The sequence below is a fragment of the Oryza sativa genome, chromosome 9, assembly GCF_034140825.1.
Source record: "Oryza sativa Japonica Group chromosome 9, ASM3414082v1".
In the NCBI taxonomy this organism is placed as follows: Eukaryota; Viridiplantae; Streptophyta; class Magnoliopsida; order Poales; family Poaceae; genus Oryza; species Oryza sativa.
The window spans coordinates 24,772,207-24,795,596 of NC_089043.1; the positions used below are offsets into that span (position 1 = coordinate 24,772,207).

General features: G+C 45.6%; 4 protein-coding genes across 4 annotated transcripts; 2 read left to right on the forward strand and 2 right to left on the reverse strand.

Annotated features, from left to right (window-relative positions):
* The first annotated feature begins 5,184 nt into the window (after positions 1-5,184).
* Positions 5,185-7,004, forward strand: LOC9271565 (3-ketoacyl-CoA synthase 4). Its single transcript, XM_015756005.3, has one exon. It carries the CDS (start codon positions 5,369-5,371, stop codon positions 6,830-6,832), a length of 1,464 nt encoding a protein of 487 aa, XP_015611491.1. The 5' UTR covers positions 5,185-5,368; the 3' UTR covers positions 6,833-7,004.
* Positions 7,005-11,624: 4,620 nt separating this feature from the next.
* On the reverse strand, positions 11,625-13,399 carry LOC107276766 (transcription factor PCF2). Its single transcript, XM_015757148.3, has one exon. The coding sequence runs from the start codon at positions 13,012-13,014 to the stop codon at positions 11,869-11,871; it is 1,146 nt and encodes a 381-aa protein (XP_015612634.1). The 5' UTR covers positions 13,015-13,399; the 3' UTR covers positions 11,625-11,868.
* A 1,838-nt stretch (positions 13,400-15,237) lies between these two features.
* Positions 15,238-19,012, forward strand: LOC4347614 (hydroxymethylglutaryl-CoA synthase). The gene is made up of 12 exons (XM_015757147.2): positions 15,238-15,596; positions 15,998-16,104; positions 16,318-16,450; positions 16,576-16,719; positions 16,828-16,986; positions 17,123-17,196; positions 17,320-17,395; positions 17,513-17,568; positions 17,759-17,846; positions 17,921-18,061; positions 18,150-18,299; positions 18,578-19,012. The coding sequence occupies exons 1-12, from the start codon at positions 15,528-15,530 to the stop codon at positions 18,809-18,811; spliced, it is 1,431 nt and encodes a 476-aa protein (XP_015612633.1). The 5' UTR covers positions 15,238-15,527; the 3' UTR covers positions 18,812-19,012.
* Positions 19,013-19,689: 677 nt separating this feature from the next.
* Positions 19,690-23,124, reverse strand: LOC4347615 (ATPase ASNA1 homolog). The gene is made up of 7 exons (NM_001425678.1): positions 22,700-23,124; positions 21,770-21,891; positions 21,502-21,652; positions 21,292-21,402; positions 20,590-20,728; positions 20,192-20,307; positions 19,690-20,103 (listed from the first exon to the last, which is right to left on the reverse strand). The coding sequence occupies exons 1-7, from the start codon at positions 22,967-22,969 to the stop codon at positions 19,927-19,929; spliced, it is 1,086 nt and encodes a 361-aa protein (NP_001412607.1). The 5' UTR covers positions 22,970-23,124; the 3' UTR covers positions 19,690-19,926.
* Positions 23,125-23,390: the final 266 nt, after the last annotated feature.

The following is a 23,390-nucleotide window of genomic DNA, read 5'->3' on the forward strand; positions in this document are numbered from 1 at the left end:
ATGTGAGAGATGTGAGAAATAGGGGAATGTTCGGTGGGTCTCACCCGTGGCAGCGGCACAGATGAAGAGGGATGAAGAAGACGTTAGAGTTTAGACGTGTTGCATGAATCTTAAAAAAGATGATGGAACGGTTCAGAAATCGTATGTTATTTAAGAGATTTTTCTATCAAATGATAGGTAAGTAGGTTTTATTGAATGAATAAAGAAATATCCAGAATGAGCCTGTTATCTTTGTATAGACCATGAAAAACACGTTGGATTCAGGATTCGAACCCAGATGAGCTGAACGAACACCCTCGCATCACGCCACCTGAGTTGTGCTCAGTTCTCAAGTAGGTATTTTTGTTATGAACCCTGCTATATATGTACGACTTCTCCATCCGACCGATGTACGACCGAAACGGCAGAGCAACACAATACATGATGGCGTGATGCTTCGTGCGACGTATAGCATGTTGCTAACGCCACGTACGCCGTAGTCGTCCAAAAAATCGGATGCTGAGGTCGTTTGTGTAGCATTTTCGTTTTGTTATTCTCGATTCCGTGGTTTTGGAGTTTTGTCATCCCAGTGTCGGGATGATACTAGTAAGAAAGAAGACAAACAGTTAATTGGTTGCTGTGGATGGCTCTGGCCTCTGGGCCTCTGGCAATGGAATATGGAATGACATGGCGTGGCATCCATCGAGCCAAAGATGCAACATGCTCCTGCGTCCGTACGCGAGGGAGCAGGATTAGGGAGGCAGAGCTAGGATAGCAGCGTGACAGGATGCAATGCTGGCATTGGGATGTTAGCTGTTGGCGTTGCGAGGACGAGAGGGTGTACCATGCATCGCATTTGTATGCTGCGTCGCTTTAGTTAGGCAGTCGACTCGATCCATCACCCGATCGGTCACCAGCTAGCGATCGTTGTTTCTCACCGTTTGTCGCGGTGCATTGCAGCGGCTACGGTGGACGATACTTTTGGCTCCATCTCTAAGGCCTAGCGTTTCGATCTGGCCCTGTCTGCGCCTCGTAGAGTGGTACACTGGTACTACCTCTATGGCATAATATGCTACTCCATCCGTTTTGTATTATAAGTCGTTTGATTTTTTTTCTTGTTAAATTTAATTAAGTTTATAGTAAAATTTAGCAACATATAAAATATTAAATTAGTTTCATTAAATCTAACATTGAATATATTTTGATAATATGATTATTTTGTGTTGAAAATACTACTATAGTTTTTTATAAACTTAGTTAAACTCGTCCAAATTTAAATAGGAAAACGGAAGGAGTATAATATAAGATATTTTGTTCATATAACTATATGACAAAGTCTTTTTATATTATCGGATAAAAAATAGTATGTACTTGTAGATACATATTTTTTTTATTATGAACTATTATTATTGTCGGACAAGTATTATGTACTTGGAAGTACATAATATAAGAGATTGCCTTATTATCGGACGACTATTCCTATAAATCAGCGAAAAAACTATATATTTTTATTCTTTTTGTCAAGCGAAGCGGTGTAGAGAGGACGAGGATAAGATGGTGTTACCGGGGTACTGTAATGCACGAACAACAAACGATCTAGGCCATCTAAAAAGTGACTTAGGGTGATATTATGTTTTCTCTCAAATGTGATATATGTACCGGAATGCTAGGAGACGGGATACCGTCCCCCAACGGGATACTCCTCCTCCACAGATGCGATTCTCATCCATACGACGCGGCTGAAGGCATCAACGCGTGCCCGTCCCCCGCCGCCGCCATCGCCGCCGCGCCCGCCCCCACGCTGCCGTCGCCGTCCCTCACCGCCGCCGCCGCGCCCGTCCCTCACCGCCGCCGCCGTCGCCGCCGCGCCCGCCGCCGCCGTCGCCACCGCGCCCGCCCCCACCGCTGCCGTCGCCGTCCCTCGCCGCCGCCGCTGCGCCCGTCCACCGCCGCCGTCGCCACCGTCGCCGTCGTCGTCGCCATCTACAAGGGACGACTGCAGGTGGCCAGCCGCGCGTCGGGATGCTCCTCTCCCCAACGGGATGTCCAGTTATATCTAGTAGGAATCACCTGATACCTGGTAGGTATCATCCGATACCTAGTAAGTATCACGTGATACATAGTAGAAATCGTCGATATCTGACATGATACCTCGCGAGTATCACACGATACGTGGTAGAAATCGTCTGATATCTGATAGGTATCACATGATACCTCGCGAGTATCACGCGATACGTGGTAGAAATCGTATGATACTTGATAAGTATCACATGATACTTTGCAAGTATTACCTGAAACGTATGTAGAATAATCTGATACCTGATAGGTATCACACCTGATATCTATTTGGGATCATCCCGTTCGAAAACGGGATTCCGTTATATAGCAGCCCCCTATACGTAAGGCAATCTCTAAACTTAAATATTCCGTGTTGCACACATACTTAAACAGTTAAACAACCCCTTAATTTTAAAGCTTTAGTGGCGTTTGGATTGCGTGTGGTACAAACCGATCGATGTCTACGGGGCAGCCGCCGGTATGAGCAAAATGGAAGTCGTTTCTACAGAGTTTTCAGAAATCGGTGAACTGACATCAGTTCATTAATCTTGAACTAGCTGCTGCCCATGGCCTTTAATTTAATTACCCCACAAGTTAAGCTATGGCGCGTTATCGGAAATGCGTAATCTTTGCATGCCAGCCTGTACAAAACAGACTTTGAGCTGCATATATAATTTTTGTCACTTTGACAAGGTGAAGTTAGCCCGACAAATTAAGAAACAGTGGCACACTTCCTGACGAGTTGTGCAGGTAGTATTAGCAAACTGTTTTGGAATTTCATCATATTATGAGTTGTACAGCAACAAGATAATTTTACATCATATGGCAAATCAACTGCTCAGTATCATAAAATAGCATTCCGTAGAAATGTTCATCGTCAATGGTAATTGTAGCACTAATCATCATTTGTTAATGGTAAAACATAGAATTTGACCGAATGATTAAATGTCATGTTAAAGAACCAGCAACGTACAGTCTTATATTTTAAAATGAAGTGTATATGTGGTTAACTGTTCAGCATTTCTTATTCCTTTGGAGGGAGGGTAGAGTGTTTGTCTTTGGGAAGTATCTTTGTTCCATTGCAGGTGTGATGCATCATGCAGTTTGTTTATTTTATAGTATCGATCGTTACCCTGAAATGAGCACTTTGATATTCAGGACTCTGGAACACTGCTTTATCTTGCTGCTATTCAGGATCGTTCCATTTTATCTTGCTGCTATAAAATGGAAGATACAAATCCTATGAACATTTCTTTTTTTTTAGAGAAGAGAATCAATAGATATCTCATGAATCTCTGGCAGATTTTGGGTTAATGCCATTGGAGCTGAATCTCCCGACAGCAAGTAACCCTGCTCTGCTGAATCTGATAATTTGGGCAAGTCAATCAGTATGACCAGTAACACCACGTAGGCCCTAAACTTTCGGTGTCATGAAACCAATTTTCCCTAAAAATTTTCACCCTGTCACATCGAACATTTGAACACCTACATAAAGTATTAAATATAAGCTAAAAATAACTAATTGTAAAATTACGACTAATTTACGAGACAAATCTTTTAAGCTTAATTGCTCTGTGATTTGACAATGTGGTGCTACAGTAAACATTTGCTAATGACGGATTAATTAGGATTAATAAATTCGTCTCGTGGTTTACTGGCGGATTATATAATTAGTTTTTTTATTAATGCCCAAACACCTCATACGACATAATATATAATACTCGATGTGACACGCCAAAACTTTAAACCCTAAACACCCCCATACTGTATGTGATATGTCTCTCTGTTTTGCCGCAGATATCCCAGGTGGACTTCTTTTTGGCCCAACTATACTTCAGCTCTCACAGAGTTCAGGTGCAGAGGTTGGAATTTCTTAGACAAGTTCATTTTAGATCCCTCAATTTGTCGCCGAGTCTAAAATTCATCCCGAAACCACAACACCAAATATGATACATCCTCAACTCTCAAAACCAGCGCAAATAACGTCCTAAAACGGTTTGGACAGTAGTTTCGGCTGCCGTAAAGTCTACGTGACATTGACGTGCTACTTAAAGTCAGTAAAAACCAGGACCCACATATCAATGAGTACCCGGCTAAAAAATTTATAATGGGTCCCACCTTATTTTTCCTTTCCTTTTCTTCTCCTTTTCCTTTTATTATCTCCTTTCTTGCTTCTTCTCCTTCCATCCTGACATATGGTGGCCTACTCGACATGGGCCACGGTACGAATGCTTATCTGGCGGAATCAGTGGGCCACATGGGCCAGGTTGACTTCTTTCTGGCCCAAGAACGCCCCGGTATAGATGGCCAACTGGGCTGCCCGGCACAGTTCTTTCTGACTACTTGGGCCGTGCCGGGCTGGCCCGAAGGCACGATAACCTATTTGCTTCTCTATAGAAAAAGTCTACGGCTCCCATCGGATGGCCTAATCAGCCAAAGAAAAAGCCAAAATTTGAATTTTCAAGCTTAATTTTAAGATTGATTTTGAGATATTTTCAATGTAGTTTCTTTTTCAACATTGGCTTTTAAGTCACCAAGAACGCATTTATAAAAGTTTTACCTACAAATTCATTTTTATTTCCTAATAAGCCGTTTTGGTTTATTAGGAAATAAGCCAAACGATGGGACCTACTTTTCGTCCCTTAATTCTGTGGCTATGTTCAAATGGCTAGAAAATAAGTCTATTTTATATTCCTTTTTTCTTTGGGCTTTACCTTACACGGTTATTAAAGTCTATTTTATATCCCTATATTTTTTATATTTTATCGGGCTGTGCTGGGCCGGCCCACAGTGTTGAGGGTGCAGCCCAGACACGCCCAAACACAGCCTGCCTGTCGGGCCAGGCCGGCATGGGTACGACCCCAATCGGACCATGCCGTGCTTGGGCCGGACCAAAATGACGTGCCTTAGGCCGGGCCGCCAGCCTTGGGCCAATTGGCCATCTATACGCCCCGGATCTGAGAGAGTTGAGGTACATAGTTTTTTCTCAACTGTTTCAGTTCAGATGCAACGCTGCCTCACGTACCAAAAAACTACCAGCTCCCCTGCAATGTACTACCTACGTTTCTGCTGTAAATTTGTTGGTTACTGACTTACTGCGTACACTGCACTATCAGTAGTACTTCTACAGAGATCGTCCTGATCTACACAAGCTGTACACTCTATTAAACCAAATCTTTATCCCCCATACACACACTGTCACACTGTCTCTGCATTACTCACAGTCACCAGGCAGCTCATTATACCAAGCATCAAATCCAGTATAAAACCTCCTCTTGCACACACGGCCACTGCGACGCAGTGACACACACACTTGGGGCGCGCGGACGATATGGCCATGGACATGGCGCACCGTGACCACCTCCTCGCCGCGGCGCACGGCGCGCTCGCCGCCGCCACCCTCGTGGCGTGCGTGCTCGCCGAGGCCGCCGTCCTCGCGCTGCGGCGCGGCGATGGCGCCGCCGGGATGCTCTGCTACTACCTCGTGCCGGTCTCCGCGATGCTCCTCCTCTACCGCTCCCGGCGGCGCGCGGCGGCGGCGCGCGTCGGGCTCGTCGACTTCGCGTGCCTGAGGCCGCCGCCGCGGCTGCGCATCCCGGTGGCCGGGCTGCTCGAGCACTTCAAGCTCATCGGCTGCTTCGACGACGGCAGCGTGGAGTTCATGACCAAGGTGATCGAGGCGAGCGGCATGGGCAACGAGACCTACTTCCCGCCGTCGCTGCACCACATCCCGCCGGCGGCGACGCACGGCGAGGCCATCCGCGAGGCGCACATGCTCTTCTTCCCGGCGCTCGACGACCTCTTCGCCAAGACCGGCGTGCCGCCGTCGTCCGTCGGCGCCGTCGTCGTCAACTGCAGCGGGTTCTGCGCCGCGCCGTCGCTGTCCGCCATCATCGCCAACCGCTACGGCATGCCCAGCGACGTCAGGACCTGCAACCTCTCCGGCATGGGCTGCGCCGCGGGCGCCATCGGCGTCGACGTCGCCGCGGGCCTCCTCCGCGCGCACGCCGCCATGTCCTACGCCGTCGTCGTCAGCGCCGAGATCGTCACCGTCGGCTGGTACAGCGGCAAGGACAAGAGCAAGCTCCTCCTCAACTGCTACTTCCGCACCGGCTGCTCCGCCGCGCTCGTCACCACCAAACGCGGCGGCGGCGGCGTCAAGTACCGGCTCGTCAGCGTGACGCGCACCAACCAGACGGCCAACGACCGAAGCTACCGCTCGGGGTACCGCGACGAGGACGACGAGGGCATCACCGGCTTCACCCTCGGCCACGGCGTCGGGCGCATGGTGAGCGAGCTCCTCCGCGCGCACCTCCTCACCCTCAGCCTGTCCATCCTGCCATGGCGCGAGAAGCTCCGCTACGTCGCCGCGCTGCTCCGCCACCGCCGCCACGACAAGAAGGCCGGCTCCGGCGGCGGCATCCCGATGCCGGACTTCAGGGCGGCGGCGGAGCACTTCTGCCTGCCGTCGTCGGGGAGGCCGATGATCTGGAGGCTGGGGCAGGGGCTGGGGCTGGGCGAGGGGGAGATGGAGGCGGCGCTGATGGCGTTCCACCGGTTCGGGAACCAGTCGGCGGCGTCGCTGTGGTACCAGCTGGCGTACATGGAGGCGAAGGGGAGGGTCCGGCGAGGCGACACGGTGTGGCAGCTCGCCGTCGGCAGCGGCCTCAAGGCGAACAGTTTGGTGTGGGAGCGCGTCGCCGACGACGACCACTTCGCCACGGAGCGCCACGGGAGGACCACGCTGGGCCCATGGGCCGACTGCATCCACAAGTACCCCGTCACTGAAGGGTAGCACGCATGCATACACATGGAAGATTAGAAATTAAGTTATGGTTTGTTCTAATAATAAGCCACGAGTAAGATTTCATGTGTAATCTCGTGTGTGGTTTCTTATATAATTTAGTGTTTGAATATTTCCACCACTTTACTGGAAATAAAGGCTATATATATATACTTTACCTTAATTATGTGAAGTATAGTATTATTGCATTTTTTAGATGCACTTGCTAGTGCAGTGGCAATGGGTGTGTGGTTTCCATGTGCGATTTCCAGCTTGCTCACAATTTCCCACTAACGCATGATTAATAAAGTATTAGCCTGAAAACAACTTGAAAAATAGATTAATATGGTTTTTTAAAGCAACTTTTCTATAGATTTTTTTAAAAAAATACACAATTTAACAGTTTCAAAAGCGTGTGCGGAAAAAGAGGGAAGTGATCGAGTTGGGAAAGAATGGGAAGAACACAGCCTACGTCAAAACTCAAAACTCCGACAAAGAATCCGTGGTTTAGATTTTGGAGTGGAAGGAGGGAAGGGGGGGTGTTCTTTATCCATGGACGATGGTCAGACCTACAGTAGACAGCTATTCGAGGACGGACTATGAGATGGCAACAGCACCATTGGAGCTATGGGGTTGGAAGCTAGCAATGGGTAAGGTTGATGGTGGAGGCAACAATGGCATGGGAAAAATGGATAGCGGGGGGCACATTTACCGTTGCGCGACTTGGAAAAGAGGAGAGGTGGGAGGTAGGGAGGGGAGGAGGCAAATCTAACGCCGACGAGATAAGGAAACAAGGGATGTAATGGTGCTATTGTACGAGGCGAGCGGCGGTGGATGAAACGAAGGAGGAACCGATACGGAGGATACGATATTTGAGTTAATTAAAGGATAGTGGTGGAGAGACAAATAGATGGAGGAGATGAACACAAATCTTGAAGCAATCCTAATGGTTAATGGTTAAGTAGAAACTAGACTGTCCCACAAGAAAAAGTATATGTATTATCTCCATTTCTTTTTTTCGATTACATAGAAGATGCATGCGCACACTTTATAATGTACACCATCACATCTCTATCTCATAAGTGCACCTTCTAACACACGTTTGAGAGTTATTATGGGCAAACATAAAACCATAGTAGTCAAGGGATGACAACTATTTGAAACCAGAACAAGTATTACGCATGAATTTCACTCAAAATTATGAGGGAAAAAGAAAACGGTCCAACTGAAAACATTCTCCACTTGTACAGATAAGCCCGATTTAGTGGTCGAACATGCATGATATATCCAAGACACAATCTTATCTGCCTGACGATGCACGATTGCCCGGACCATGTGCATGCACGTCCCACAAACGTTGTTGATCTAAGGATCGGAGTACTCAAGAATGTTGTCACATGGAAGCACATAGATCCTGTAACATTACTGTGGCGGCAGTGGCCTGGATCTGCACTGCTGCACTGCCGATCGAGAGAGTTAGGTTTGCAGAATTAAGTGTGCCCTGTCTGTCCATGGCTTCCGCGGCAGCGGACAGTAAATGAGGCGGTACACGCTCTGCCCAATCGATCTCTCGTCTCTGGCTCTGCTACGTCAGTACTCCATCCCTTCCAAAATATAAAAAAATTTAATTAGATTTTAGTACCGAGAATATGCGCAAACAGTTTCACCGTGTCTAGGCTGTGTTTAGTTCAGCGCAAAGTTTGAATTTTGATTGAAATTGGAAATGATGTGACTGAAAAGTTGTGTGTGTATGACAGGTTGATGTGATGGAAAAGGACTGAAGTTTGGATGCAAACTTCTGATCTAAACACAGCCCTAGTTGCAAAAAAAATTTCAAACTTCCAACTTTTCCATCACATCCAAACTTTCCTACACACAAACTTTCAACTTTTCCATCACATCGCTCCAATTTTAACCAGACTTTTAATTTAATTGTGAACTAAACACACCCTTTGTTGAGATTTATAGTAGTAGAATGTGTCCGTCCAATTAAAATCTCTTATATTTTGAGAGGAAGAGAGAGTACATATATATATATATATATATATATATATATATATATATATATATATATATATATATATATATATATATATACACTGTTGGACTCGGTGTAAATGGCGGCATTGATGGAGAGACAATGCACATGGTAAAGTTATGGCTCATGAGTCATGACTGACCGAGTGCTGCAGCGTTATATTACTACCACAGTGAGGTACTGCAGCTGATTTTCGTATAGAAAAACATATCAAAGAAAAATAAAATCGAAAATATTCCAAGATAACTATGAAAACATCAATTGAAAGAGAGATTGAGAGTTATCGAGAATCCTAATTCTTGCCATTTAGAATGGATCCAATTCCATTAAATCTGACTCAGCGATCATTTCTCTTTAACACAGAATGACCAATGATAATAAGGGCTCCAGAGGAGGAGTGTAACAAAGTAAAATGACTCAATGCTAATCTATTGGATGCAATAATTACGTTACAATTTTCATGGTTTGTTTGTTCGTGTGCATATGTGGTTGCAGACTTGTATATACGGGTATGTATATGTTTGGTTGCTCACATCGAGTATCTATCTATCTAGGCAGGTCATGTATGTCTCGTCGGAAGATTAAGTATTTGTTCGTGTAGTTTTTTATGTACAAATACACAATATTCCGAATGTGCTGAAGATAATGCTAAAATTGTAGAGGGGCATACGATCCAATGACTCGAAACTATACGTAGTGAAGTGTTCTGGCTACACAAGAATAATACGTCCGTGACTGACGCCGAGAATATATGTGTCCAGTCTAAGATTTTCATCACTACGGTGGGTTACCGCTACTCATTGATATCGGCGGTACCGGTTGGTTACCAATCACAGATCGAATAAACACTACCAATTATTATAAATTTTTGTTTTTACCATACATATTTTGTCGATAAACCCAGTTACCACGATAACCGAGCGGTTGATGCTGATGGTAGTGCACACGGTTCGTCTCGTGGAGTGTCGGAAAAATCATCATACTCAATCACCAACGTAATTAATTCATCCTCCACGGTAGTTCTCCGACCCAAATCCCGAAAGCCGCACATGCTTGATGCAGTTTGTTCAATGAAGTCACAGCTCATGAGTCATGATACATCTGTATGTACTGATCTCAGCTAGATGATGAGTTCGAGAATGAAAGTTGTGCGCCCAACTGCTCGTACTGTTCGAGAATGTCGTCCTATTTTGTACTTTTCGGTGGAGCCATGATCCATTGGTGCCAAACTGCCGATCTACTCGGGCAGGCTATGGCCCACCTCCTGATCGGACGGTCAGCAAGGCCTCTAATCTGACTCCAAAATGCTCGGCGGTTTACCCGCTTATTTACACTATAAGAATTGTTTGGTACAGATTTAGCTCCACTTATAATAGGAGCAGGCTAAGTGAATCGCTATCACAAAATAAACAAGAGATGTTGAGCTGATTTTAGGATGTTCTACAACTCCACTTCAAACCTAACTCTTGAAGCTAAATTTAGAAGTTAAAGCTCTAACAAATAGGCACTAAGTGAGTTCACGGATCGACCCGCTTGCACCCTTAAAAATATCTGGTCGATTCCATCGGATAGTCAATCATGACACAAACACCCTCGTTTTAGCAAACCACAACCAACAAGGCTGTGAACACAGGAAAAGTTAACTATTTGTCACTAGAAGAGGTGGTCACCGGGAACGCAAACATCTCTTAACTTTGTGCCATTTTCGCCTATATGACGTGACACATAGGCACTCTGGTATGGAACACGGACATGCAATATCCTTATATTGGCATGCCAATGTGTCAAGCCACGTGAACAAAAATATCAGGAGATTAAAAAATTTATCTCTCCTATGATGGCAAACAAGTCACAATACAACAAATAGAAAGTGGCCACTTGCAAAAGATGCAAATAACTAAATTTTCCACGGGCCTCTTCCTATCTATATCTAGAACTTCGAACATAGGCATGCTCCATTATCGACCAAACATTTACAGAACTTTTATGTATAATAGACTAAAAGTTTTCGAAAATATTTTGTAAATAGCATGTATTATATGGAGCATATATGAATACATGTCCTAGTCAAACTCCACAAAACCGCAAAAATAAAATTGTAGTACTAAGCAATGTACGATCACTGAAGCAATCCTTTGTTGGATTTTCAACCCTCCTTTAGGTTTTCTACTATCTTCAAGAGTTAGAAGATGTATACCTCTTGATTAGCACCATGAGTAATACCTATCCCTCACAACGAGAAGGCTAACACACTCGAATGCCTCTACGTTCCCTTTTACTTTACGTGGACATTGTTGCTTTCCTTTTCTAGCCCATGCATGAAATATTTTTTAAGTAGAAACTCTTATTCACACTCTTTTCTATGAAATTGTGAGATTTTCAAATCGCGTGTTTGTAGACATGCTCAATTCCGATTTGGCTCCAACTTTCAGTTTAGAAACTCTCTATATTAAAACATTTGAACACGCGTAGACTAAAAGGTGGGTTGGCTAGGATGAAAAGTCATAGACCAATTTCAAAACCCGATTTGTGCGTGCGGCGGTGGAAGAGGGCAGGACACACGTGGACCGCTGTACGTGGGGACACACGTAGGCTGATTTTTGCATGCCTGCTTCCCGCGCAAACGCTCGCCCATTAGACCCACCCCCTCATAACATGTTGGAGGGTAGAAAAACCCTAGTTTTACTAACAATGCTCCTACCGAAAATCAGAAAACCAATACCGTTAACTGAAAAAGAAAATTCTGCAGTATGCATTGGCACGGCCTTTGAAGTCCAACGAATTCAGTACTTCATACTAGTTCTCTTGACACTCTTGTATATCTCTACAAGTTTAACCACCAATCCAAAATCACCACCGAGCAAACCACATTGTACCACCAAACATATGAGAGTTTTGCAGAAGGAGAAGGTAAATAATACTAGTACGGAGGAGTATTTCCGGTTACTGTCGGCGCTGTGCAAACTGTGCAGCATCGCGTCGCCGTCGACGTCGCGCTGCCACGCTGCCACTACTCCTCATCGGAGCTGGAATCCGTCATCCCCTCGTACTCGTCGTCCTCGCCGCCGCCGCCGCCGCCGGTGGAGGCCGCATGGTCGGCGGCGCTCGCCTCGTGGACACCGGGATTCTGCCCCACGTTGTAGCTGGAGGCGCCGGCGAAGTTGGCGTGGTCAGGGTTGGGTTGGAACGCCCAGTACTGAATTGGCTGGTTCACGGCGCCTGCGCCGCCGGGCGGGACCATCCACACGGTCGCCGGTGACATCGCCTGCTTGCCGCCGTCGCTGGTTGCCGGCATGGCGATGAACGGGATGGCGCCGCCTCCGGTGGCTGTGGGTGGTGTTGCGGATGAGGCGGGGGCGAGGCCGCTGGATATTGAGATCGAGCCGCCGCCGTTGGCTTGGAGGAGGGGGTCGGCGACGATGGGGTAGTAGACCGCGGGGGGAGGAGCCGCGGCCAGCGCCTCCACCGGGCCGCCGGCCGCCGCGCGCGTCGGCTGGAGCTTGCGGCGCCGCTTCGGGGCGGGCTCGTCGCCGCGGGCTGCGGCGGAGGGCGACTCGGTGGGGATGCGGAGGACGCCGTCGACGGTGGTGGCGATCGCGGGCACGGTGCCCGTCCCCGTGGCGGCGACGATGGCGGGCTCCGACTGCTGCATGAGCCAGCGGATGGTCTCGCCGTCGGACTTGTGCCCTAGCTCGCGGGTGAGCTGCGCGATCCTCGCCGCGCAGTTGACCGGCATGCGGATGCGGCGCCCGCGGCCCTCCACCTTGACGTGGCGGTCGCGGTTCCGCGGCGGGGGCTTCGCCACCGCTAGCCCACGCAGGAACTCCACCGCCACGGGCTCCGGCTTCGGCACGAGGGCCATCCCCGCGGCGAACGCCGACCCATCCGCCGCCATCCCCGCCTCCTCGCGCTTGTCCACCTCCTCCTCCTCCCCCTCCCCCTCCCCCTTCTCCTGCAGCCGCGACACCACGGGAGACCGAATCGGCGCGTATCCGGCGAACGCGGCGTCGCGGGGCCCCTCCTCCTCCTGCAACGCCACGGGGGATTGGATAGGGGGGTAACCTAAGCCGGCGAACGCCGCGGCATTGGTGCCGGGCGCCACGCGCTCCCCGGCGGCCGCCGTCTCCGCGCCCTTGCCCTGCAGCTGGGACGCCATGGGGGGGATCGATCGGGTTACGCTTCGCTCGGGCTCCTCTCCTGATTCTTCGCGTGGCGGCGGCGGCGGCGGCGGCGAGGGGGGGACCTAGTTCGTCGGTCTATGAGAGGTCATCTCTATGAAGGGTGGGCCCCGTGGGGTAGGGTTAATAGGGGGGCCACCGCCGAAGCAGGACGGTGGGGCCTTCGACGAATTTCGGCCCACTAAAAAAAAACTCGAGATGTGGCGGGCGATGTCCTTTTCTCTCCGAGATTGAGGGAGGCCTCTTCCACGGCCTGACCATGAGAGGGCCCTGTAAGGCTGTAATGGCCGTGTCTCATGCCTAAGGCCTGGCATTGGTACATTTTGAGGTGCAAATGTGCAAATGGTTTTTTTTTTCAACATGTGAATTTCCATGATTTTTTTTTTGAAAGTTCACAGGGAGAAGAGAGGATCCCTACCTAAATTTTCATTGCAAAATTATAAGATCCCACTTGATAACACACTTCACTGTGATTATTGGATTATGTTGCGGAAGGTGTGAGAGACTGGGGAATTGCATGTAACTCAGAGAGCTATATCCCATAAGACAATTGGCAACAGGTGCTTCAACTTGTTGGATTTGTGTCAAATGGTTGTTGAGTGCTTCTATGTTCTTCATCAAACCAACTAGCTCTAGTCATCCGGTTGCCACTCTTGCCAACGTCCATTCAAAGCCGGTTAAGAGGAGGGGAGTTAGGCATAACTCTTGGGATGGGTCGTCAAAAGAGAATGAGTAAATTCAAACGAGGGGATCTAATGTCTCTCTAACTCCACTTATAACTACCAAGTAATCTATTTACATTAGCACTCATCATACAGAAAGGATTCAACTTTAAGGTTGTTGTCCATTCAGGAGGGGGCTACCAGAAAAGAATAAGGAGGTCCGAGGGATGGGTCAAGGGTCAAAGTGTAACCCAGTATTTGGAAGACATGACCAAAGCAATGGAGAGGCAAACAAAGGAGAAACACTTTCTGAGGGGTACGCATATTCTCTCAATCACACAACGGAAACAATATCCAAGAAGAAATGAGAGGAGGTGCACGAAGAGAGTTCCCTAAGCTACATTACCATGCTAACAAAAAAGCAAGATGAAGCAAGGAAAGAAGTTGCATTAGGGTAGTAGCAAACAAAGGGGAAGGCAAAGGACTAAGCCTATGGCGCATATCTTGTGGGAGGCTAGGAAGATCCAGCCATCACTTATCATGGATAGCTTGATTATTTTGAAAAACCATCAAATATAAAAATTGCATTGCTACAACCTAATGCTTTCTAATATGGTCCCACATTATTCCTTTGCAAGGAATAAAGTGGTTCCTATTATAACTATTCTTTTGTAGAGATAAATATTACATGATGTTCCCAAAATGGCATTACCTAGCGATTGTGGGAACTCCACCTGAATCAAGCAAGATGTTTTGTAATACGGTATGAGATGAATCCACCTAAATTGTTGAATGAGAACACAACCTTCTAAAATTTGATTGTTTTCCAAAATAATCAAGCTATACTGCTAATTTGAGAAGATATCTACAAACACTTGGTAATTACTTCTACTATGTCATCCTTATCATAATTATATGCAATTTTCGTGTTATAACTATCCTGCTCTCGATCGGTTCAGCTGGCTACGGCTGCGGACCAGCAGCTCATAGCTCATCAGCTCCGCTGCCGCTAGCCACAGCTGATCGAATCCAAGCAAAACCCCAGATAAAGCAAGAAACGTGCACTAGTACTCCATCTGTCTCAAAATAAGTGTTGTTTATATTTAACGTTTGATCGTTCGTCTTATTTAAATTTTTTTTATGATTAGTTTTTTTATTGTTATTAGATGATAAAACATGAATAATACTTTATGTGTGACTATTTTTTATTTTTTTATATTTTTTTAAAATAAGACGGACGGTTAAATGTTGGACATAGATACCTACGTCTGTACTTATTTTGCACTTATTTTTATTTTGAGAAAGAGGTAGTATTATATCGGTAACAAAGACAAGAAAACAATTCCTCTTACGACACGAAGGTTGGTCAAGCAAGAGTCGTCCGATCCGATCTGAGCCCCCCCCCATCCCCAGCTGGCGCGCCTTACCCGCGCTTGTCGTGTCGTGTCGTGTCCTCACGTGCCGTGCCGCCCGGAATCTCCCCCTCCTCCTCTCGCGGCGAATCCAACAACAAAGTTGCGCGTTGCCGCCGCTCATCTCATCGATCAGCTGCAAAAAGCGCTACTACTAGTGCACACGGGCGACAAGCCACACACGCAAAAATCGTTCCCGACTCGTGGCGACGCAAGGCCGGCGACCCGTACGTGTGGCGCCCACGACGAGACGAGAGAGAGAGAGAGAGAGAGAGAGAGAGAGACAGCTCGTGTGGTCTCGTCTCATCTGGAGCTGAGCCGAGTAGCCGACGCCTCCATCTCCATCTCTCCTCTCTGCTCTAGCGTGGGCGGAGAACACGAGGCGTGGCCGCGTCGTCGTCGGAGGAGGGAGCAGAGATGGACGGCCGCAAGGATGTCGGGATCCTCGCCATGGATATCTACTTCCCGCCCACCTGCGTCCTCCAGGTCACTCCCTCGATCTCCCTCTCTGCTTTCTTCCTTCTCCTGATCTCGGCATTTTTTTTTTGGGGTGGGGGGGGGGGGGTTTACGTTTCGTTCTTGTGCTCTGGGTTAATCACGGAATCGTACTGGGAGGTCTCGCTAGATGCGTTCGGCGCCCCGCCTGGATGCGCTGGGTTTTGGGTTTTGGCGCTGGTTGTGGGCGACGCCAATGGTGGTGAGGTGCGCGAAAGCTGAATCTCTTGCGGATTGCGCTGCGGCGTTGCAATGTTGGTGCCACCACCTGTGTGTGTGGGGGTGGGGATCAAATCGACAGTGAGAAATATATATGCTGCCCATTCAGGATGGATGGATGGATGGATGGATGGATGTTTGAATTTTCTCATGGGCGGGTGGATTGGATGCAGGAATCGCTCGAGGCTCATGACGGCGCCAGCAAAGGGAAGTACACCATTGGTCTCGGCCAAGATTGCATGGCCTTCTGCAGTGAGGTGGAGGATGTCATCTCGATGAGGTAATTCAACGGTTTGACTGCTAATCTGTTGTTACTAATGTTTACATATGTGATCAGGAACACTCTTCTACAATGCCCCATTTTTTGTGTTGTAAGGGAGATGTGTACAATTGTGTAGCTTTCAGTGGTCAACTCTACGACACGCAATTTCTTCTCTCAAATAAATACAGTACAGATCTTTTGTCTGAATGCTGAACAAAACGTGCCTTGCAGCATGACAGTTGTCACATCCCTGCTGAAAAAATACAAGGTCGATCCAAAGCTGATTGGTCGATTGGAGGTTGGCAGTGAGACAGTCATAGACAAGAGCAAATCCATCAAGACTTGGCTGATGCAGATTTTCGAGGTCTGTTAATCAAATTGCTATCAATTTCCTCCTAAATTGACAGGCCGTCTGGTTCACTTTTGACCTCACGAGCCTTTCTTTACTGAGTTGTTAGTTTTTTGCTAATCTCTGTTCATAAAATGCAGGAATGCGGTAATACTGACATTGAAGGAGTTGATTCCAGTAACGCGTGTTATGGTGGGACAGCAGCGCTGTTGAATTGTGTGAACTGGGTTGAGAGTAACTCCTGGGATGGACGCTATGGCCTTGTTGTTTGCACGGACAGCGCGGTCTGTCACCCATCATTTTCCTTGAGCTTGAGCTACCTAAGTTGATCCTTTCTGTCTCAATTGGAACACTGAGCTCACTGACTACCATCTTGTTATTGAATTGTTCAGGTTTATGCGGAAGGCCCAGCTCGTCCGACAGGTGGTGCTGCTGCTATTGCAATGCTCATTGGTCCTAATGCTCCTATTGCATTCGAGAGCAAATACAAAGCTTCTCACATGGCTCACGTCTATGATTTCTATAAGCCTGATCTTGCAAGTGAATATCCGGTTAGTTTTTGTTCCTCTGTACTATTCCTATTATCTGGAGAGTTTTTTTTTCTTGCGATGCTATGTACCTGCTGTCCTCTCAAAGTGTCACACTTTATAGCACCATATTATGTTAATAACAGCAGATGCATTGTAGGTCGTTGATGGAAAACTATCCCAAACATGCTACTTGATGGCGCTAGACTCATGCTACAGACAGTTTTGTAAGAAGTGAGCAGCTAAAACTTTGTTACTTTCTCCCTTAAAAAATGTTACTTTCTCTTTTGCATTTGAACTTTTCTGATTTTTCGGTGGATCAATAATTTTCTACTGCTATTATACTTCCTAAACTAGGTATGAAAAGCTGGCGGGGAAACAATTCTCAATTTCTGATGCAGATTACTTTGTTTTCCATTCTCCATACAACAAGGTGTGAATATGAATATGAAGATTTTCAAAACTTAAATTGCTAGGGAACTTCAGTATTTTTGTTGTTTCTGATTTTGTGACCTGGTGAACTTTGTTTAACTCCCTTGTTTCTTCACAGCTTGTGCAGAAGAGTTTTGCTCGGCTTTACTATAATGATTTCACGCGCGACTGCAGGTTTGTAATATCTTCTCTTCCATTTCCCCCTTTCGAGAAAAGCTGAGCTTAGCTCTCAGATTTGTCTCTCTAACATGGACAGTATTTAGAATTCAATCCCGGAGGGTTTTTCGATTTGTGGATGCAAGTTAGTCTCATTTATTTTCCATGGTGAAATTTCCAAACTAATTTATTTTTAACTGGATACTAGCTCTGTTGACAATGATGCTAAAGAGAAGCTCCAGCCTTTCTCAAATTTGACTGGCGAGGAGAGCTACCAAAGTCGTGACTTGGAAAAGGTCATTATCATCATATTGTAATGTTGTTATGCGATTAATTCATGATCTGATAAAATATTTTGCCAAATTTTTAGGCTTCACAACAAGTAGCAAAGCCCTTGTATGACATCAAAGTTCAACCATCAACTTTGCTTCCAAAACAAATTGGTAACATGTACACAGCATCTCTTTATGCTGCGTTGGCGTCTGTACTCTATAACAAGCATGCTAGTCTGGTAAACCCTATATCTTTAGTTCCCTCTTATATAGTCTTTCACCTGTGTCATTCTTCAATCTGATAGTTAATTACTGTTGATGTTACAGGATGACCAACGAATTGTTATGTTCTCGTACGGCAGTGGCTTGACATCCACTATGTTTTCGTTGAAACTTAACAATGGCCAGGACCCCTTCAGTTTATCAAACATTGCTTCAGTGCTTAATGCCACGGAGAAGCTTGAGTCAAGACATATGGTGAGCTTTGTCATCCCCTCCATCCAGTACCCCGTCTTCTTTCATCAATCTGTTACTGCCTCAAATTGTCACCTTCCAAGAAATTCTTCTGTTCATAACGCTACAATCTGTAGGATGTTTGCTGTATCACCTAAACTTTTCAGTTGAAGAGCCTTATTAGATCAGTTCTTCCATCTGATGGAGTGCAATCCTACATACTCATTCACTCATTCTGGGCTTATGCTCATATATTATTAATGCTGCATTATAACCTATGTTCTCCAACCTCTTGTGATCAGACCTTGCCCGAGAAATTTGTGGAGACGCTGAAGCTGATGGAGCACCGATACGGCGCAAAAGATTTCGAGACGTGCAAAGACACGAGCTTGTTGCCTCCTGGGACGTTCTACCTCACCAGGGTTGACTCCATGTACCGAAGATTCTATGAGAGGAAGGCCGACGAGGAGATCGCTGCAGCCAAAGCCAAGTACAGTAATGGACATGCCACCAATGGCTATGCCAATGGCCACTAGTGGCACGCATGGCATGATGGCTGCTGCTGATATTGATTTCTGGTTTGATAAGTTCATGATTAGGTGTTTCCAGCCTAGTGTAGTAGTTTCTCAAATAAGTGTTCTCCACACCTGTTATCCATATCTCCTCTAATTTTTTTGTATTGAATCAGACAGACTAGTGAGACATTTCTGTAGTATCAATCATTCTTGTTTCTTCTAGCTTGTGTTTCTGCTGTCACTTGAAGTTATTACTATGGACTAGTTTAGCAATCTTGAGCCAATAGTAGTCTTATAAGTGCAGCAAACAGACTTGAGACCTGTTTAGGAGAGCTCGAAATTCTGAGAAGCACACGATGACTACTGATGAGCAGGGCTGTGTTTGAAGCTTCTAGCTCCTAGTTTATATTTTTTATCCTATAACTATAGATTCTGAATTGTTTGTTTGGGAGAGCTGGAGATTATAAAAAAAGCTGCGACTGTTAGAGACTTCCCCAAATAGAGCCATAGATTCCCTCGCGGGGACAAGCGCCGCCCTGATGAACACTAATAGCGCTCTATGATAACGTAAGATTCAGGTCACTTGGCAAGGCCTACTAAACTAATACAGTTGTTTGTAGGCTTCAATTAGAGAACAGAAATACTACCTCCGTCCCATATTACTTGTCTTTTTGAGTTTTTATTTATTAATGTTTGATCATTCTTCTTATTCAAAAAATTTTAGAATTATTATTTATTTTGTTTGTCATTTGCTTTATTATCAAAAGTACTTTACATATGACTTATCTTTTTTTATATTTGCACTAATTTTTCAAATAAAACGAATGGTCAAACGTTGCAAATAAAAAGTCAAAAACGTCACCTATTATAAGACGGAGGGAGTAACTAGCAGTATCAGGGGAACAGACTCTTCAAACCGATCATTGAATAAATAAGGGCAAAATCCCACATTTGTCTCACTCTAGAAGTACACTTTCTGCCAATAGCTATAACAAGGTTAAAAATCCCATTTGGAGAAAAATAAAATTTTATAAAATCGACTGCAGTATGTAGCGAGACAAAAAGGAGATGTTTCTCTCTAGTTCCGCTTTTTTCACGATTTTGGCATTCCCATGCACTTGACATGTGAAAAAAGATTATGCTACCTGCTTCCCTTTCCTTAGTCTATCTAGTTCTGACTCGGCCTCTTGCAGTGCTGATTTTAGTAGTGATACTCTCTGTTCCACCTCCTCCACTGTACCTCTTTTCAGAGCAGCCTTGTATGGTGTAAGGAAATGCCGTGAAAAGTTCTGCAGAGCCTGGACGCCGCATACCTGAAGAATTACAGATTCCAGATATCTTTAACAACCAGTGGACAGCACAAAATTGAGATTCGAAAAGGTAAACTGGTGGATTCCTTACCTCTTCTGGAAGCAAGGGCAACTTGGTTATGTTGAAGTCATCATATAACATATGGAACTGATCAATATATTTTTGTTGCATTTTTATCCGTGCCTTTAGAAGTTTAGACTCAACGGCTGCAAGGAATAAGTAATGGTTATATTGAAATGTATATTAAGAACTTAGATGCATTCAAAATGAAAACAATTGAAAGGTCTTTGCAATGAATCATTATGGAGGGTCCCTGTCTTGTGCATTTAAAGGTTTCATTTGTACTTCAGAGCTCGGTATTTCAGCCGAAGTTAACGAGGACAAGCAAATATAAGCCCGTGAAATTCAAGGTCAATCTATTATGTCTACATTTGCAAGGAAACCTCAAGGCAGTAAAACTGAAAGAAAAAAATAGTTCTGGTACTAACCTTCCTCATCAAAGAGAACTTGATTGATAATAATATTATGTGCATCAATCTCGAACTTTGCCAACTCTTGCACCAATCTCTCCGTTTCATACAATGAAAGAAATTCAGGAATACAAACACATACGAAAGTTGTCAAGTCCTGGGGAGAAAGGGGAAGCAAGAGTAATGAGAAGTCAATTTTATAAAATTAGGTGCTTTCATTAATGTAGAGTAGTAGTACTACAAAAAAGAAGGGTTAAAAATGATATCAGTCTTACGCTAGTCCAGTTGTATTCTCATGTATATAAGTTGGACGACAGGTCTGACTGTTGATTGCCCATCTAGCAACTAACGTACTGGCACTAAATATTTTTGAGACAGCACAAACCAACATTTCCAGGGTACTTTCTCTGGTTGCAGTAGATCTGTACTGTAAAGTTGCTGTACAAACTAAAGGTTATTGGTTCTCAGCGTACTGTGAGTACAGTTCTACCTTCTCCAACAAATTTGACCAAATCTAAACAACATCAGTACATCATTATACACTCCCAATGTTAAATAATGATTTCCTATAGGCTCTAGCTTAATAACACTTGAAACTCATGAGTTGTTCAAGATGTCAATATCATGAGTTGGCTGACCACCCATAATAAACAGGCTAAGAGTCTGTCTTGATAGTTAATAAAAAAATTCTGATTCTCTGCAGGTTTTGGTTAGACTTACTGGATCTTTAAATTGCCTGTTCACTTGCTCAATCACATCCTTCATGCCTTCAAGTCTCCCTAGCATTGCATCCTCATTCAGTTCATCACCAAGACCAAACAATCGAGTTGCCTGTCAAAGTATATATTAACAAAATTATCAACCAACAATCAGTATAGTTTCAAATAACTAAAGCAACACGCATAGTATCTTGAAATATATAAGGAACACCTGATTCAACAGTCCACCAAATTTATTTTTCAAGGCCATCATTTTCTCTAGACCTTTCTCTAGTGTTGCAGGGAACTGGAGCAATCGTAAAGTATGACCTGTTGGAGCAGTATCAAAAACTACAACAGAGTAATCCATTGTTTGGACCAGTCTGCAGTAAGGAAAACGGATCAGCCTCAAGAGTTGTTTCACATCGAGGAGTGCATTGAGTAAGAAACTTCTGTGCAATGAGAAGAATGCTGAACACCAGAATGAAGGGAAGACTTACTTCAGCATTTCAGCAAAACTCATAGCTTCATCAACTCCTGGAATTGCATTTGTCAGTTCTGAAAGGAATCCTTCCATTCCTTCATTAGCGAAGTCATCATTTTCGACCTTTGGATCAATTTCCTGCAAGTTAAGTATTGACAATGAAGTGGTTGAGACAATCCTAAATTTAGAGTAACAATTCAAAGTGGTACAATAACAAAGACAGAAAAGGGGGGGGGGGGGGCAGTTTAAAGATATGGGCACCAACAGTCTGCAAAAGAAAATCATGACACTGTACTGGAACCTGTTTTATCTTGTTTATCACGAATTAGAAAACACAATTAAGTATCTTTTCTGAAAAGTTCTTAACGAAAATTTATTTTACATGGACTAAAAGTAAGGTCAATTGAATAAACCATCACAAAATCACTAAACAACATCCACTTGTTTGATAAGTATCACTTTCAATTACAACAAGTGGAACATAGGAAGAGATAATTGCGAGATAATGGGTGATTGTTTTTGCACAAACCAGACGCCTTATTCTCTATCTATTACACATGAGCCAAACATCTGCAAGCCCGGTACCTTCAATTAGCATCCCCGAAGAGGCATAATACTAGAGGAAATAAATAGGTATTAAGCACAAGAAACACCTCCATTCGGAAAGGTTCAAAAGCATACAACCCCACATCACAAAACAAAGTCTACATAACACACGTAGCAGCGCGCGCGCACACACAGAAACGAGCCCCAATTATGGAAATAGTTAGTGTGAATCGCCTATGCTTCGTTACAAAACCAAGTAATTTTCTACTTGCTCAATCTCCTCTCCTCCTTCAGACCTCCATCATAGCACACACCACAATTCCCTCAAATTCGTGGAAACTACAGGTCTATCGACGAATTCGGGGGGGAGGGGAGGGGGAGGGATTGGGCGTGATATTACCATGGCGTAGAGGTTGTTGAAGCCGCGGACGAGGGTGGGGAACTTGGTGAAGCGCTGCTGGAAGGCGTCGCTGAGGTTGTGGGCGGGGTCGGTGGAGATGACGAGGACGGACTGGCGGGCGGAGGCGAGGAGGATGGAGAGGATGGAGCTGCACGTCGTCTTCCCCACCCCGCCCTTCCCCCCGACGAACACCCACTTGAGGCTCTCCTGCTCCAGGAGGTTCCGCACCGTCGGGTCCGGCATCGCGCCGTCGCCGCCGCCGTCCGCCATCGCTCTCCCCGATCCCGCGCGGTGGCTGGCGGTGGTGGCGAGGGGGGAGGGGAGGGGAGGGGAGATCTGGGGGAGAGAGACGACGACGCCGGTGGTGGTGCGGGTGGGGGCTACGTGCAAGAATTCCTTCCCTTCTCAGCTTCTCTCCTCTCCACGTTTTTTCACCTTTGTCCCTCCTGCTCGTTTCTACTTTCACCTGTGTACTTTTTACCATTTATGCCCTGTGTTTGTTCGCGAAATGAAAATTTTTTAAGTGTCACATCGAATATTTGACCGAACGTCGAAAGGGGTTCTTGGACACGAATGAAAAAACTAATTTCATAACTCGTCTGGAAACCGCGAGACGAATCTTTTGAGCCTAATTAAACCGTCATTAGCATATGTGGGTTACTGTAGTACTTATGACTAATCATGCAATTAG